We start from the raw sequence: 14,775 nt of genomic DNA, 5'->3' as shown, positions 1-14,775 counted from the left end.
GCTAGAGCTTAAATATACGAAATGGAAGACATTTGGATAATACCAAATTAAGTTGTAGCCTTCTTACTCACAATTATTAGCTTCTTTGCATAACACTTCATCTCAATGAGATCTTTTTCAAGCACTATAGCCCTTCCCTCGCCTTTGATCCCTTTCATTGTACTATCATTGTTTTAATTGATTGTTGTTAATGTTAATTTGCAAACCATGCCAATAAATTTTGGCTTGTCATGGCACCTTTAGGCCCAACAAACCATTGTTCCAACCCCTAAAAGGTAAGCCTTTTATTGCCTTTAATCCCTTTCATTATTCAATATTGCAAACCATGCTAAGAAATATTGGCTTGTCTTTTCAATCTACATAAGCCTAGCAAGCCATCACGTCATCCTCCAAGATAAGCATCATGCAAATTACCAAAAAGAGAGTTATTTATAATGGGTAAGAGGGCCACAAGTTTACTTCTACTAGGAACTCAATGTAGCTTTTAATTAGATATTATTACAATGTGATCCATGAAACTTTGCCCTGTCAAAATGAGTTCTCCAAGTATCATTTAATAGTTACAAACCTAAGTTTGATTTCAAAATTATTAGACTTCGCAAGAAGGATTGAGTGTGTGGTGTGCACAGGAAGAAAGGGAAGAAACTTGTGTAGTTGACAATACTAATTCACACCAAAACAAGATACAACTCCCTTGCTACAACCACATTGATTACTCGTATGTGTGTGTGTGTGTGTGTGTGAATGCAATCTGTGAACCCCCAGGTAGTCGCAGTACAATTCAATTATTCCACAATCTCAAGACATCCAATTCTCATACAAGTTGGCATTTCACACCTGTCTAGAACTCTTATCATACGGACTCACTGTCTGCAACATTTCTTACGACAAAGAGAGTATTGCAGTGTTAGGAATTTTCTTTTTCTTTAAAGCTTATTCCTAGCTAGTAGAGCACACCAAATTAACACACAACCATGGAGTAGCAGACCATGCTAGAAATCAGGCAATGCACTGCGAGTAATTCTGCATGTTTCTGTAGGAAGCATTATGCACTTTCACATGTAAGTGCAAGTTTATGCTCAATAGGCATTCTGAATTCAAATCCTTCACAAAGACAATACATCTTTTAGCATCTGTCTCATTATTCACAGCACACATGCACTAGCTACAACATTCACTTCCTTTCCAGAAGCATTATTCATATTTTCATCTCCATCCTTAATGATACATTGATCCTGTGTAATATTAAAATAGAGCACTAGACAAGAGATTGATGGAGCTCTGAAAGAATCATATTTTATGATGTATATAGGTTGAAGAGCAAAGTGTATCACTCCTTGAATATTAAGATTTGAGGAATGAGAATATGAACAAAACAGCACCCCGGTAGTGGGGAAACAAAAAATTACAAAATCAAAGCCTGAAACTTGCTTCTTACAAAATCCACAGCCATATTGTACAAACCTACTACAGGAAGGACTCTACAGGCTACAGGAAGCAACAACCCTTGCCTGCATCAGCAACCAGCTTTCTGGTTCATACACAGGACAACACCCTGCACAAGTACAACAGTAGATCATTTGCATGTACATAACAAGCACATGTCAGTGTCGCACTTAAAGACTTCAGCTGAATTTATCATGATACAGAATGGATATTAGGCTGGGTGAGTGGAGGTAATTCTCTAGTCCACCAATACTCCGATAAGATTTGTTACAATATTGCAACTTCGACGAAAAAAAATTGAGCCAGGTAAGTGACAATGACTAGTATAATAGCCAACATATTTGCTAGATTTAAAAAACAGTTCTTGTAATCGTTTACAAGAGTGAATGTCTGAGCTCAAGCAGGTGAATAGAAAGCCACATCCATAGCTCTTGTTACCAGGAGGAACCTCACTCTCCCACAACACAATGTCTAAAGTCAAGCAAGGCGTAGAAGGCCATATCCACAGCTGATATCAGCAAGAGATCCCACTTCCATTGAAGGCCTCATATGTGTAAGAAGATCCATTTTGTACCAAATGAGACTCCAATTTTCAGTAGGAGCTAGAGGAGACAACCTTCCCAAGCAATGCTCAAGGGTTTGTGAAAGCTATAAACCAGCTGAAAATGTTGTGTGTTGCCTTCCTCATTGATGAAGCCATCCTGAAGATATGGTCCAACGTAGACAGGTTCTCTTGAACCCAACCTGACTTAGTGCCCTATCCAACATTATCTGCCAAACCCCCAAGTTCCATCTTGGGACAAAGATCATTATATACCTAAACTGAAGATATGGTCCAATGTAGTGTGGTTCCTCTTGACCCCAGCCTGACTTAAGTGTCCCATCCTATATTATCTGCCAAACCCCATTGTCATGGATTTAGCAAATACGAGCACATTGCTTCCATTGGAGAGCAAATTCTGTTGGCTGGCGTTAGCATGCACCATTACACTACTCTTGAGCCTTGGTATATGGATTCCATTTCCGGAGTCTATTCTCTGAGAGTGCTTTGTGTTCTTACTGTTCTTTTCTGTTCATTGTGTTTACAGTAGATATATCAGCAGTCTGCTCCACAATTTTTGACATAAGTGAACATTCATGCTCAAGAAAAGTAAATAGCTCGACAGCATTTGTGAGGGCTGTCAAACATCATAGCACATAGTGATTCATGGATCCCAACAAAGTGGAGGTATATCTTAAGTAGATCTTGGTGGCCTATAGCAAGAAATAAATACATTGATAGAAGTAGTCAACCAGCATTTGATGTGGGCCAAAAATATCAATCGGTGACACTTAATGCATCAAACTTGAAAATGAGATGCACTCTAGCTACAGGGTTTCCGACACCCAAGATATGTACTCTGTTAACACACTCTCAGATCATGGGTGATTAGTACAATAAAGCATGTAGCAATTGTGGACTCACAATGCATACAACAATGGCAACCAACTAGGACCATGGATGGGTGGTCAAGCCACCACCAAGGTGTCTTGGAAAGACATTGATGTTGATGTCAATTATACCAAGCCTTAACCACAAGGAATAGAAATAGCTGAATCTCAATGCCTATCACAAACCAACTCCATGAAAAGCACATCATGACCATGGTTCTCCCAAACCACTAAAGTGTCCTCTCATGAGAGAATAGACTAGGAGCAAAGACCGCCCTTTCTCAAACATCCCTTCAAAAACTTGAAAGATAAACTAGCTCCACGATTTGAAAACTTGGTTAGACTCTGGAAAGCTGCACTTAGGTCCATCACACCTGTGTATGGATGAGGCTCAAATGGCCCACCACCATCACCCTTCCACACTCTTCTTCTGGCATTGGAGAGTCCTAAAGGATGGCAATACCACTAGGGCTAGAAGCTGAAGAAGTCGGCATGGCCTTTGCCACTTGGCTCGAGTCTAAGTCCAAGTCTGAGAAGGAGGACTCCTAAGAGGAGTTTTTACCCTTCTTCTTCTCCTCCTTCGACTATGCCGTTAATTTCTTGCAATCCTTTTGGAGATGCCCCTTCTTACCAAAATGGTAGCACTGACTTTTCTTCTGTTGCTGCTTCTCACCCCTCTCTGAAACAGCAAAAGCATCCATCTTGTTGCCATACCAAGATGGTAAGCTCCCCTATAAACACAAAGAAGTCTTATTATCAAGCAACATAGAGGTCATATGATCAAAATGGATAGGTGTCACCAATGTATAGGGCATTAGCCATACCATGAAACTCAAAGTGGCTTGTAGAGAACAATCCCTAGAAGATGGGACTTCAAGAAGGGCGAACAGTAAGTTGCAAAGCTGATCCTGTATCTATGTCACCTTGAGAAGAAATGGCAAAATCATACAAGTTGCCTCAAATTGGATAGTGTGTAACTATCCATAAAGGGTCACATCTCACATGGCCGACAACCCAAAAAACATAAGCTGAAGCTTCTCACAATCTCTGGAGAAGTCTTATACAAGATAATCATTTGGAGTTTGAGATGCATAGAAGGAGAGTTGACTATGCTCAAGCATTGTTATTGTCCCAAGAAAGAATTGCTTCCCAATAGTTGTCTTCATTCCAATCAACTAGAATAGGAGAGGACTTCGGAGAATGCAAGGCCAAGCTTAAAATGATAAACTAGAGTCACTTATGCACAAACCAGGCTTTCATAATAGCACTCCATGTGAGATACTTGGGTCTCTTAAGCTTATCATCAATGTTGCGACAACGAAGAGCCATTTAGGTGAGATGCACAAAAGATAAAGAAAGATAAGGGGTATGAGAGAGAGAGAGAGAGGCGCTATCAATGGAACACCCCAACACCAAGAGTTCAACAGTTCAATCAAAATAGTTCAAATGAAAACAAAAATAGAAATAGATGTAAACAGTGTGTTGTTATAGAAGCAGCACAACCAACACTCATGATCCATCCCTTGACTGTATCCGCCGAATCAGGCTGAAAACACAAACTGGCTGAAAATGTAGACTGATAGAGATCAAATCTGCGCAAAAGCAGCAAAATGTCAACAGCAGAAGCAAAAACTTTAGTTATGCAAGCAAAACATAAGCTGGACAGTCAAAAGACACAGGTGGCAGCAAAAGATGCAGGCTGAAACAGGCTGACTGGTGGCTGGAAACTGCCTCCCAGCTGTACGGACTGTCACATGAACTTTCCTCGATCAGGACAACATCAAACACAAGTTTCTAGATCAGTTTACATGGTTTCAGACCTGGAAACAGCAGTCAAACACAGCAACCAGCACCAAAACCAAGAGACACCGACACCATGTCCAAAAAGTGTGGAGCAACAGAAGCCAAGAAACGGTGCCGATAGATCTGCTATAAAAACAATGAGCTGAAAAAACAGTAAGAACACAAAAGAACTCAAAGAGAATCCATATACCATGGCTCAAGAGTAGTACGATGATACAGACTAAGGACAGCCAACAGAGTTTGGCTCTCCAAGGGAAGCAATGTGCGCATATCTAATGAATCAATGATGATGGAGGAGGGACTATGTATAAATGGGAAGAAATAACTGCATCTATAAATGCTGTTGGCAAATGTTTAATGTGGGCCAAAATTACCAATTGGCCACGTTTAATGCACCAGACTAAAAAAATGACATGCGCTCTGATTGAGGGGTTCTAGCACCCAAGATACACACTCTGGCACCTAAGATGTGTACTCTTCAAACCCTGCATATGCTAGAAGACTTCTCAATTCTTTGGAGAAGCCCTTTACAGGCTATTAACAGTTCATTGGGTAGCTTGCCCAATTCCATTAATATGTATACAATCCTTGCTAGTCTATCTACTTAAATTTTTGTAGTTTTTTATGAGCATGTGGAGTTTCAAGATACACTCAAGAACCCATCATAAGCCATAGGGGAGAATCGCTCAAGAGCTCTGGCAGTTCTGAACCAGGTACACCACATCAGAGACCTAGTCACAAAATTACACAACTCTTCACCATCCTAAATGTGAATCTGCTTCATCTCCATGCAGAGATCCAGAACCCACCATAAGCCATAAGTGAGAATCACTGCGAGTTCTGGGAGTTCTGAACCAGGGATGCCACATCAAAGACCTAGTCATAGGAGTTTACTATTCTTCACCATCCTACATCCTAAACACACATCAGCTTTATCTCCTTGCAGAGATCTACAACAGCCACTGTGCAACACCATGTACTGGAATGGTTGATATGACAAAGTTATCATTCATGCACTCACCTTGAACAAAAGATAAGACTTGGACATTCACGAGGCATCAACCACAGAAAATCTTCCAACTCATCACCTATATTTGAAGCACGAGTTCCACATTGGAACAATAAACTATGGGTTCTTGCTAGGCCATAACAGGTACAATGTTTGGAAGCAGATTGAACAACAAAAACATACAGCTTAAAGAGCAACCCCTGCTCCCTCCCCAACCCTCTGCGGTCCCTTTAACTTCTTAACCTTTTCCCCACTAACTCAAACCTTCACATGAGACATAACAGCTAGATGCAAGGTCCAAACATGCAGGTCTCAAGATCTTTACATAGGGACAAAAGCAAACATCCACAGTAGCTGATGATAGGCCAAAAGCAGCCTTTTCAGAGCCAAGGCTTCTCTTCAGAGAGGGCTTGTGAATCTTGCATAAGTGGCTTAAAAAGTTAGTTGCAAGCAAACCGATATGTTTTTTCTTCCCTAAGATAAAGAACACACACCTGAAAGTCGTGTTAGTCTGCTCTCCACTTCTGAGTGAACTTTTCTGCAGCTTATTGATTTCCAAACAGATTCCCAATATCATAATTCACTGCCTAACTGGTAAACGGTTAATGGTTGCTAGATGTGTTAAAAGGCACTACAGGTGGGATAACCCTCTGGCACAGGTGGTTTTGCAGGGAGCTCCTGAGCAGCTCGTTTCAGGTGAGGGTATAGAGATGATAGGCACTTGGGATGCAGTTGCACACCTCTTCCTCACAGAGAGCTCTAAGATATCTAGCAAAGAGAAGGGCAAGAGACATGCTCTACTGTTCCTCTAGGCAAATAGATTTTCTTTTTTGCAAGTAAAATGTGGCTGATTATATTACTCAAAAAAAACTGATTACAACGGAGTGCTCATGCTCAACAGACTAGCTGGAGCTGATGAAAGTCACAAATACATCATGTATACAAGCCTCCCAAGGCGGTCAAGGGGGGATGGGGGCAAGAAGCCATGGAGGGGGGGATGTATCGCCATCTGGGGCTGCCTGCCTGCATCACGAAAAACAGGTCCTTGCCGCCCCAAGTGCGCATGAAATGACATCGGAGCTCCTGATGAGCCCTTAACTTGCCCTGCACCTGATCCCATCGGCCGCAGAGGGAGTGGATGTTGGAGGTCTAGAGCTCTGCTAAGGTCGCCTATATTGAAAGGCTCTCTCCGCCGAAAGCCTCCTAACACCGCACCTTCCAGATATGCCAACCAGTAAGACTCCCTATGATCTCCCATACCTCAAAGCGGTCTACTGTGGACTCCAGTACCTGGCGGATGGGTAGAGCCTCCAAACCCACCACTACGCACGACACTGCCTCGATAATGAATATCGTATCCTGAATCCCAACCTCATACAAAAGGTGACGGCCCTTGCTGAACGCTTGCCAACAGAAAGCTCCCCATGAGACACATCCAAGGCTGGGTATTACACAACGAAGGATGCGGCATGCTTCTCTCCACACGAGCTGTGCCGCCTTACACGACCAAAGGAAGTGCTTTGGGGTTTCCAGAGGCTGCTGTGTGCAGCGCTTACAACCTCCCTCCTTTTGCATTTGGGCAAGCCAGCTTCCTACTGCCAAGCCTCCATGTGCCACCAGCCTTTAAAAATACGATACCCTCATCGGTCTCTAGCTATCCCATAGGCGGCGCCAAAAGGTCCGTCAGAAAGGCTCCATGATGTTGTCTGTCAATCCTGGCGGTGTACTTGCCCAATCCATATCCTCCTGCATCAATACGTGTCTGCCAATCCTGGCGGTGTACTCCAAGAACCTCGGTGGCTTCTTGGCAACCGCAATGACCGGCCATAGCCACTCTCCTGGATCCCACTCCAGCTCATCAAGTGGCCTACCCTCCCAGATCTAGAGACACCACTCCTTGAGCTCCTGCCAAAAGACAAAAGGGTCCAGCCGCCATGTCTTCCTCTAAAGGCCAATCACCCGGATCCTCTTCCATGAAAGGGCAGCTATCCCCTCATCCTGCTGCTCTCTATCAAGAGCCAGGCGCCCCCCCTCCTGTACGGTGAAGGTCCCACGCGGAGCATTGCCTACTCTACCTGCCACCTATAGGGGGATGCATGCTGGTAAAAACCTAGTGGCCCATACCTCCCCGGACTCTATTGACTCTCGTATCGGGGAAGCAAGCCACTCCTAAGGTATTGTTGAATCTATCTCCCTTCTCCTCAACTCCATTCCTCTCTGGCAGCCTGATACTCACTACAGCACCTCCTCATCCACCATCCTGTACACTTCCCGCCATGTCTTGATGGTACGAGCCGGGCCAGCCTCCCAACCAACCCACTGAATGTGGGGGTGCTCGCCAATCTGTGCCCCTTCCCGATCTTTGACCTGGGGGTTCCAAATCACCGGCCAATGTTCAATCTCCTCCTGGCAGCCTGGGGTGCTCTGGATTAGGGCCTTACGGAGGCTTTGCCACACGCGGAGCAAGCTGCATAGAAAAGTTGATCTAGGGGGGGGTGATCTAAGTTGACACGAAGATCCATCTCAGAGACGGTCTCCACTCACCGCCAAGTCTCAGTCTACAATCCTAAAGACCCTCCTACAATAGGACCTTCCAAGTCTGCCCTCCTGGTGTGAGACCGCGGACAACTAGCTTACCCAAGAGGACTATACTCTGATACTCTGGGTCTATGATCCCAAGCCCTCTCTCTGACCGATGCCGTATGATGGTCACCCACACCATCTTGGCCCTGGAATCCCAGGAGCCGTCTGACCCGGACCAAAGGAAGTTCCGCACTAGACGGCGAAGCTGCACTATGCAGGATGAGAAGCACCAACACAAGGCGATGTACCAAGCCATCGCTAGAACCTGATTAACCACCAGGGCTCGGCCAGCTTGTGAGAGGCGAGCCGTGCTCCAATAGGCTAGCTTCCTCCAAATAGAATCGAGGACTAGAAGAAACCTGCTAGGGTACGACCACAACAGAAACACAAAGAGACAGACACAGACACAGAGGGCAAGACTCAAACCAGGGCTCGGCCAGCTTGTGAGAGGCGAGCCGTGCTCCAATAGGCTAGCTTCCTCCAAATAGAATCGAGGACTAGAAGAAACCTGCTAGGGTACGACCACAACAGAAACACAAAGAGACAGACACAGACACAGAGGGCAAGACTCAAACCCTAAACACAAAACTCAAAACTCAAACACAAACAGAATAAGGGAGAGAGAGAACACAACTCTAAAGTGAATGAATGCTGTTAATGAATGTAAGAGTGCACAGTGTGCTCAAGGGCAGAGCAATGTCGGAGTGTGACATCCACCGGAGACGGATCCTAAGTCTATGACCACCAATCGGAGTGTAGGAGTACTAAATACTGAATGGTGGCAAGCTGGTCACCAAAATGCAGCAATCTGGAGGCCAGAAACTGGTAAACGCAGAAGTGTACCACCGATCGGAGACTGGAAACTGCGCACAGTCTGCTGTAAACAGCAAGCTGAAACAGTGTCTGATGTGGCTGGCGATGATTGGATGATCAAATCGCAGTAGATGATGATGTCACCAGCAGCTGACGTCAGCATGGATGAAGGCGCCAGTAGCAGGAGCAAACATGGATGGAGTGGCAGCAATCTCGAGGGCTGGACAGCCACGTGGGAGGAGGCTGATGGCTGAAATCTGCACATGGAGTGAGAAACCTGCACAGATGGGATAGGGCTGAATGGGGACAGCCTGTCTATTTATAGATGTGGAAGGCCACCCCAAAAATTAGGGTTTCCACTAAACTCTCTCGAACCGCTCCCCGTTTTAGGGTTTCTACTAAACTCTCTCGAACCGCTCCTTGTTTTCGGATTTTACTCTAAAAGAGCATTTTTTAATGTGTTTTGGGGATGTTTAAGAGGCTAATCAGCAAGTAATGCATGTTTTAGCTCAACAACTATTGGGCAGAAGTGATGTCAAGTCCCACCTGGAACCCTAGGTACTGGATGGTCTGCCCTCTGCTCACCCATCTAAATCCCAGGTGGACGCCCCACTCTGTGCTAGAGTCCGAGTCTATGAGGAAACCAACCGACTTTCGCTAGTTGATTTTCGCTCCCGCTGCAGAACAGAACAATCCCAGACCTGTTGTCTACATCGTTGTCCTCTAGCTAACGTTGTCTCCTGTTGGAAAAGATGTTTGTAGTAGTCGGTGGCAATCTCCATCACCTTGTCTAGGCTAGAACGAGTCCTCCCATACTAATCTCAAAGGCTGTGTATCTGCTCTCCTGAGATGTGAAGCTCGTGCACCTAGAAAAACTCCCTGCATATCGTGTTTCCCTTCCGCACCCACAAAGCTGCTAAGGTGCGGAAAGAAAACTCCAAGCGCCTGTCCTCTAGGCCAGCAATGGCTACTCGGCGCGCACCTCCTATGCGTGAAGGGTGGAATCCCTTGGGCCTCCTATAATAATCTCTACGTGGCTGCAAGGTCCCGCCGGAGTGCTCTCTCCTCCTCCCAGCTCTGCTGCCTAGCTTGTATGGCTGCCTCTTGGCAAATAGTGCTCAACTCAACTAGAACCTCTGCAACCTCCTCTGAGATCCGGTCCCTCCTACCCCACTCCCTAGTCCAAATCTGCTCTATCTATCTCGTCACCTCCTCCCTCCTATAGATCGAGTCAGAGATCCGACAGGATCGTGTGCTAGGATAAATGCTGGGGGATCAAGTGTCAGGAAAACCGGGCAATGATCGAACAACGTGGTGCCCACCAACTACCTAATCTAGCCTCCACAAGAGCCTCCCCACTCTCCCACATAAAACCTATCCAACCACTCCAGCAAGACTCCACCTAGCCGCCTGTATCCCCAAGAGAAGTCCAGCGACCTCTTTCACCTCTGCAAGACAAGATCTCTCCAAGCATCGCGTACTCCTACTGCCAGTAGAAAGACCTCCCATGCCTCCTACTCCTCCCCAACCATGCCCTGGTAGTTTCTACCCCTACCCTGCTAGTCCTCCAAAGCCTCCAGGTTGTTGAAGTCTCCTCCAACAATCCAAGAGTCCACCTCTGGGAGTCCATCCGCGATCTCCACCTAAAACCTGCTGCGTGCCCTAACCTCCATAGGGACATAGACATTGAGAACTCCAAGGCATGAGTCCCCAATATCCAATCTGATCCATAGAACCCTCCCTGCCACTATCATCCCATGGTCTCGTACACAAGCGGTGAGACTCGGGTCAATAGAGATGCATATGCCTCCACTCCTGCCGTGGGCACCTATGGTGCTTCCAGTAAGTGTGCGAGCTGCCCGAGAGTACCTTCCCTACCCGCTGGGCTAGGGTAGGAGTGAGCTTGTGCTCCTGTAGAAGTAAGATGTTGATCCGTCCGGCAAGGGCAAGCTGCAGCTCCTGCTGAACAATCAACTTCCTAGAACCACATGCCCCACTCTAGTGAAGACTTCACATTTCAAGATGCGAGGTGTAAGCTCATGAGAAAACCTATGACTGACCGAACAGGCATATGTTCAGTGTGGAGGCTGCTGATGATGAGGAGGAAAAATATGGGGCATGCAAGTATGCTTTGCCGCAGGTCTGGACGACGAACTCCGGTTCCCCATGGTGGCCCTCGACCGGACCATAGGGGTGATAGATGCTCCAGGTGGTACTATCAATGCATCTATCAGTCATACTGAGAGTCGTGACTCTGTACATTGGTAGAAACGGACCGCCTATGCCAGGGGCCACTCAATCACATCCCTCAAAGCTCTCCATTGTGGAGGGGCTTGAAAGATAATGCTCAAGTGTGGGACCTCGACACAAGCCCACCAGTTAATGTCCATCATGCAACCAAGCCACTGTTGTGCAAACAGTGCTAGTCCTTCTCCCATTCACTGGGAGATATGGTCCGCCACCTGACTCTTCAACTCCTCTATCTGTGTTATCATCAAATCTCCTAAGTGCAAGGACTAAAGGAAAAAAGAGTAGTTTGGTCCATCCGGTGGTACTAGTAGATAAACCTTGCCCCTCCTTGACTTAGGAACCACGAAGATCCCCACCTCTAGAGGTAGTGGGAACTCTCCGCACTCTGCAACTCTCAAGTAGGACCATGGACCACTGCGGAAGAACTCCTGTGGCAACAGTTGTGCCTATCTCGGAAAAATGTAATGGGTGGCAGGGGCAGATGAGCTGGTGGTTGTGTGGAAGAGGGAAAACTGCTAGTGCGAGGACGATGTAGGCGTGTGTGACTCATCACCTCCTGTGGGAGGAGGGGGGGTGGATCTGGGGGGAATCACCTAAACCGGGTGCAGATCAGGGGGGGTGCTCGGCAAGGGAAGTGGTGGGAGGGAAGAGGATCAAGAGATAGTGGGATGGTCGAAGGTAAGTAGCGGATGTTGGGGGGGGCAAGCGGCTATGGGCCAGGATCAATGGGAGGGGCATGGGACGTGGGGGATGGGTGTGGAGACTATGGGATCTCAGGTGAGGTAGTATGTGGCGCGGGTGGTGGATGTGGGGGACTGCGGTCCTGCCAATTGGGGCGAGCAAGGTGGGGCTGCAAAGTACTCTGCCGAGGGGACGTCGTATGCCCTCCTGCTCCCTACTGTCGAGGCTACGTCTAAGGAGCAGCTGCGACCCCCCTATCGCTCTCTCTTTGTCGTCTCTAGACCTGTGTGAAGCCGTCAGCGTCCACCTATAGGCCTGTCGGCGGAGCCACCTTGGCTCCAAAATGTGTATAATCTATTGCCTGATACCCAAAGTCGTGGCAGCGCAAGCACTCCCCCGGTTGCCCAATCACAATGACCTGCTGCCTAAAGGAGTGACCTCCTACCTCAATCTCCAAGAACTTTGGTATACTCTTTGTGTCTTTCACGGCCACTCGTACCTTTGGGACTCTTGCATTTGTCACTGCATCCGCGAAGGAGCCAGGAAGAACTATGCCAAAGAGCCGTTCAAAGTCCTCCACTAACTGGCCGTCCTCTACCGCCAGTCCGAGAAAAAGTAAGGTGACTGGGTGTCTAAGAAATCTGTTGTGGAGCACAAATGTCTCCACTGGAAGCTGCTATACCAGGGAATCATGTTAAATGGCCCCCTTCGTGGAGGCATAGGGTGAGCTCTCCACTAACTCACAAGCTGCATCTGCAAAGATAAGTCGAAGTATGAAGATGCCTTGGCCCATGAGGACTGCCTCCACGATCTGCGTTGTGCCAACGCACAGCATGGAGTGGAGCCAATCCCGCAGCTGGGCCCTCCATGGGAAGTGTCCAACAACCTGACCAAAGGTCGTTGTTTCTTTCAACTCCAGCTCTGTGGCAGTAAACCCACTTTAAGAGATGAAATACAGAGAGCTATATCAGGTGTAAGAGTGCAGTCCCTACAACAAAATTGCAGATGTTAACCAATTGGGATGCCTGTGCACACTTTGGAATTAACAGATTCAAAGATCCTTGTCTAAACATCCCAGAATTCTCAGAGACTGGTGACAAGACAGACCAAGGACAAAAGATAATTAGCAGCATGGTTGGTTTCAGGACTTTGAAGGCCACATGCAGATGGGTGATCAAGCCACAAAGGACCCTTCAACATTATTCACTTCTTGAGGGGCCATTAAGGTCCCCTTCAGGAGAGAGATCAGGCTTGCTAATACCAAGTAATTGTACCAAAAAAGAAAAAGAAAAAAAAACAAATACGTACAAGGGTTTAATAGAGTACTTTATTTTGCAGGTACTGCTTGTTAATACCAAGCAGAGACATAACTACCAAAAATAGTTGTGAACAACCACACTTTAAGCATGAAAAAAATGGTGCTTGCAACACTTTCCAGGGTTTTAAAAACGAGAATGCACCTTATATCACCTTGCAAAATTGTGATTCTGCTCTTCTCAAAAGATTATAAAGAGCCTTACGGAGTGACCATCGTCCACTCTCCGATGCTCATATATGAACTCTTTCTGCAACTTATGATTCCTGAATTCAATGCACAGCTCCATATGGCACAATCCATGGCCCCACAAGCAAAAGCTCAACAGTTGGTGGATGGGATGTATCAAGGGCTTCCATGTGAACGGTTGGATGAAGCTGAGTGAGCAGATAAAGAAGCTGTTGGGCTTCCAGGTGCCGGTCCTCTAGACCAGTCATCTAACAACCTATTAATAGAATCTTGAGCCATTGCAATAAACCACTCATTCTCTGGTAGAACACTGCAATTCCAGGTTGGTCTACTTTAGTTGAGATGAAGAATTTATAATAAATATGAACACATGGATCTGTTGAAGGGCGGCTTGCAAGACCTGCCTTGGAACAACAAACTCTTTTCATGCATACCTGTTTGGATCCACTCCTGTCCTGCCAAATGCTTCTACAGCTCTGGTTGTAATGTCAGTAATAACTGTTCGAATATGTCTGCTGCAATAACGGCCATAAAAAGCTACCTGAACAATGAACTGTGTATCCAGGACAAACTGGTTCACAGGTGAACCAAGTAATGATCAGTATTCAGCAGTGAGACCTACTAAGCACTTTAACAGCATCAAATAAAGTGTTCAGCAACTGTGGATGAGAACAATAAGCATACTTGTTGCAAACCAACTGGGCCCAAAGGCCTTGAACCCTCTTCCATATCCTCCCAAAACTCCTGTGCCTCAGATAACCACACCACAAAAGTTTCAACAAGCCTTTGAAGTAATACTCCAGTCATTCTCTCTCTTCCAGCCAAGACATCTGCTGCTACATGGCCCAACTTGTTCAACCTAAAGAACAGATCCTGTATGCCAATCAAGCCTGATGTTAGGAGAGAACATGTAAACACTGACAAAGCAGAAAACACTATAAGCATCCTGGCAATTTTTATGGGATCTCAAGTATGTACTATGTCCACATAAGAGGATTATGATTTACTGATGTAGAAAGTTGTACGCAATATTTCCACTTTTTCATGTTTAACTGTGTTAGGCCTTAATTAAATACATTTCAGTAAGCAGAAGCACAATTTTTTAACAAGTTATGGACGATACTTTCTCAGCTCAAATCACTTTATCTGGTCAGATTTGAAGAGTGACAAAGCTTTGTCAAGAGACTATGAGCTGCAAACCTCATCAGATGTCTTCAATACCTGTTGAAAGCAGATTGTGGTGAATAATCTACAC

General features: G+C 46.0%; 1 protein-coding gene across 3 annotated transcripts in view; it reads right to left on the bottom strand.

Annotated features, from left to right (window-relative positions):
* Positions 1-1,276: 1,276 nt before the first annotated feature.
* Positions 1,277-14,775, bottom strand: part of EXO84B (exocyst complex component 84B) — a 43,916-nt gene continuing 30,417 nt past the window's right edge. For 2 of the 3 annotated variants that reach the window (XM_087691765.1, XM_087691767.1), the window contains 4 exons: positions 14,205-14,393; positions 13,955-14,091; positions 13,477-13,830; positions 1,277-1,555 (listed from right to left, as the gene is read on the bottom strand). In XM_087691765.1, coding sequence (XP_087547891.1) covers positions 13,677-13,830; positions 13,955-14,091; positions 14,205-14,393 — 480 coding nt within the window. In that variant the 3' untranslated portion in view covers positions 1,277-1,555; positions 13,477-13,676. The remainder of the gene's footprint in view (positions 1,556-13,476; positions 13,831-13,954; positions 14,092-14,204; positions 14,394-14,775) is intronic. The other variant, XM_087691766.1, reaches the window with a different exon arrangement.

This window comes from Lygodium microphyllum, chromosome 13 (genome assembly GCF_053477565.2).
Source record: "Lygodium microphyllum isolate KBCC chromosome 13, Lygodium_microphyllum_v1.1.10, whole genome shotgun sequence".
Lineage (NCBI taxonomy): Eukaryota > Viridiplantae > Streptophyta > Polypodiopsida > Schizaeales > Lygodiaceae > Lygodium > Lygodium microphyllum.
This window is presented reverse-complemented; position numbering and strand designations above follow the sequence as displayed.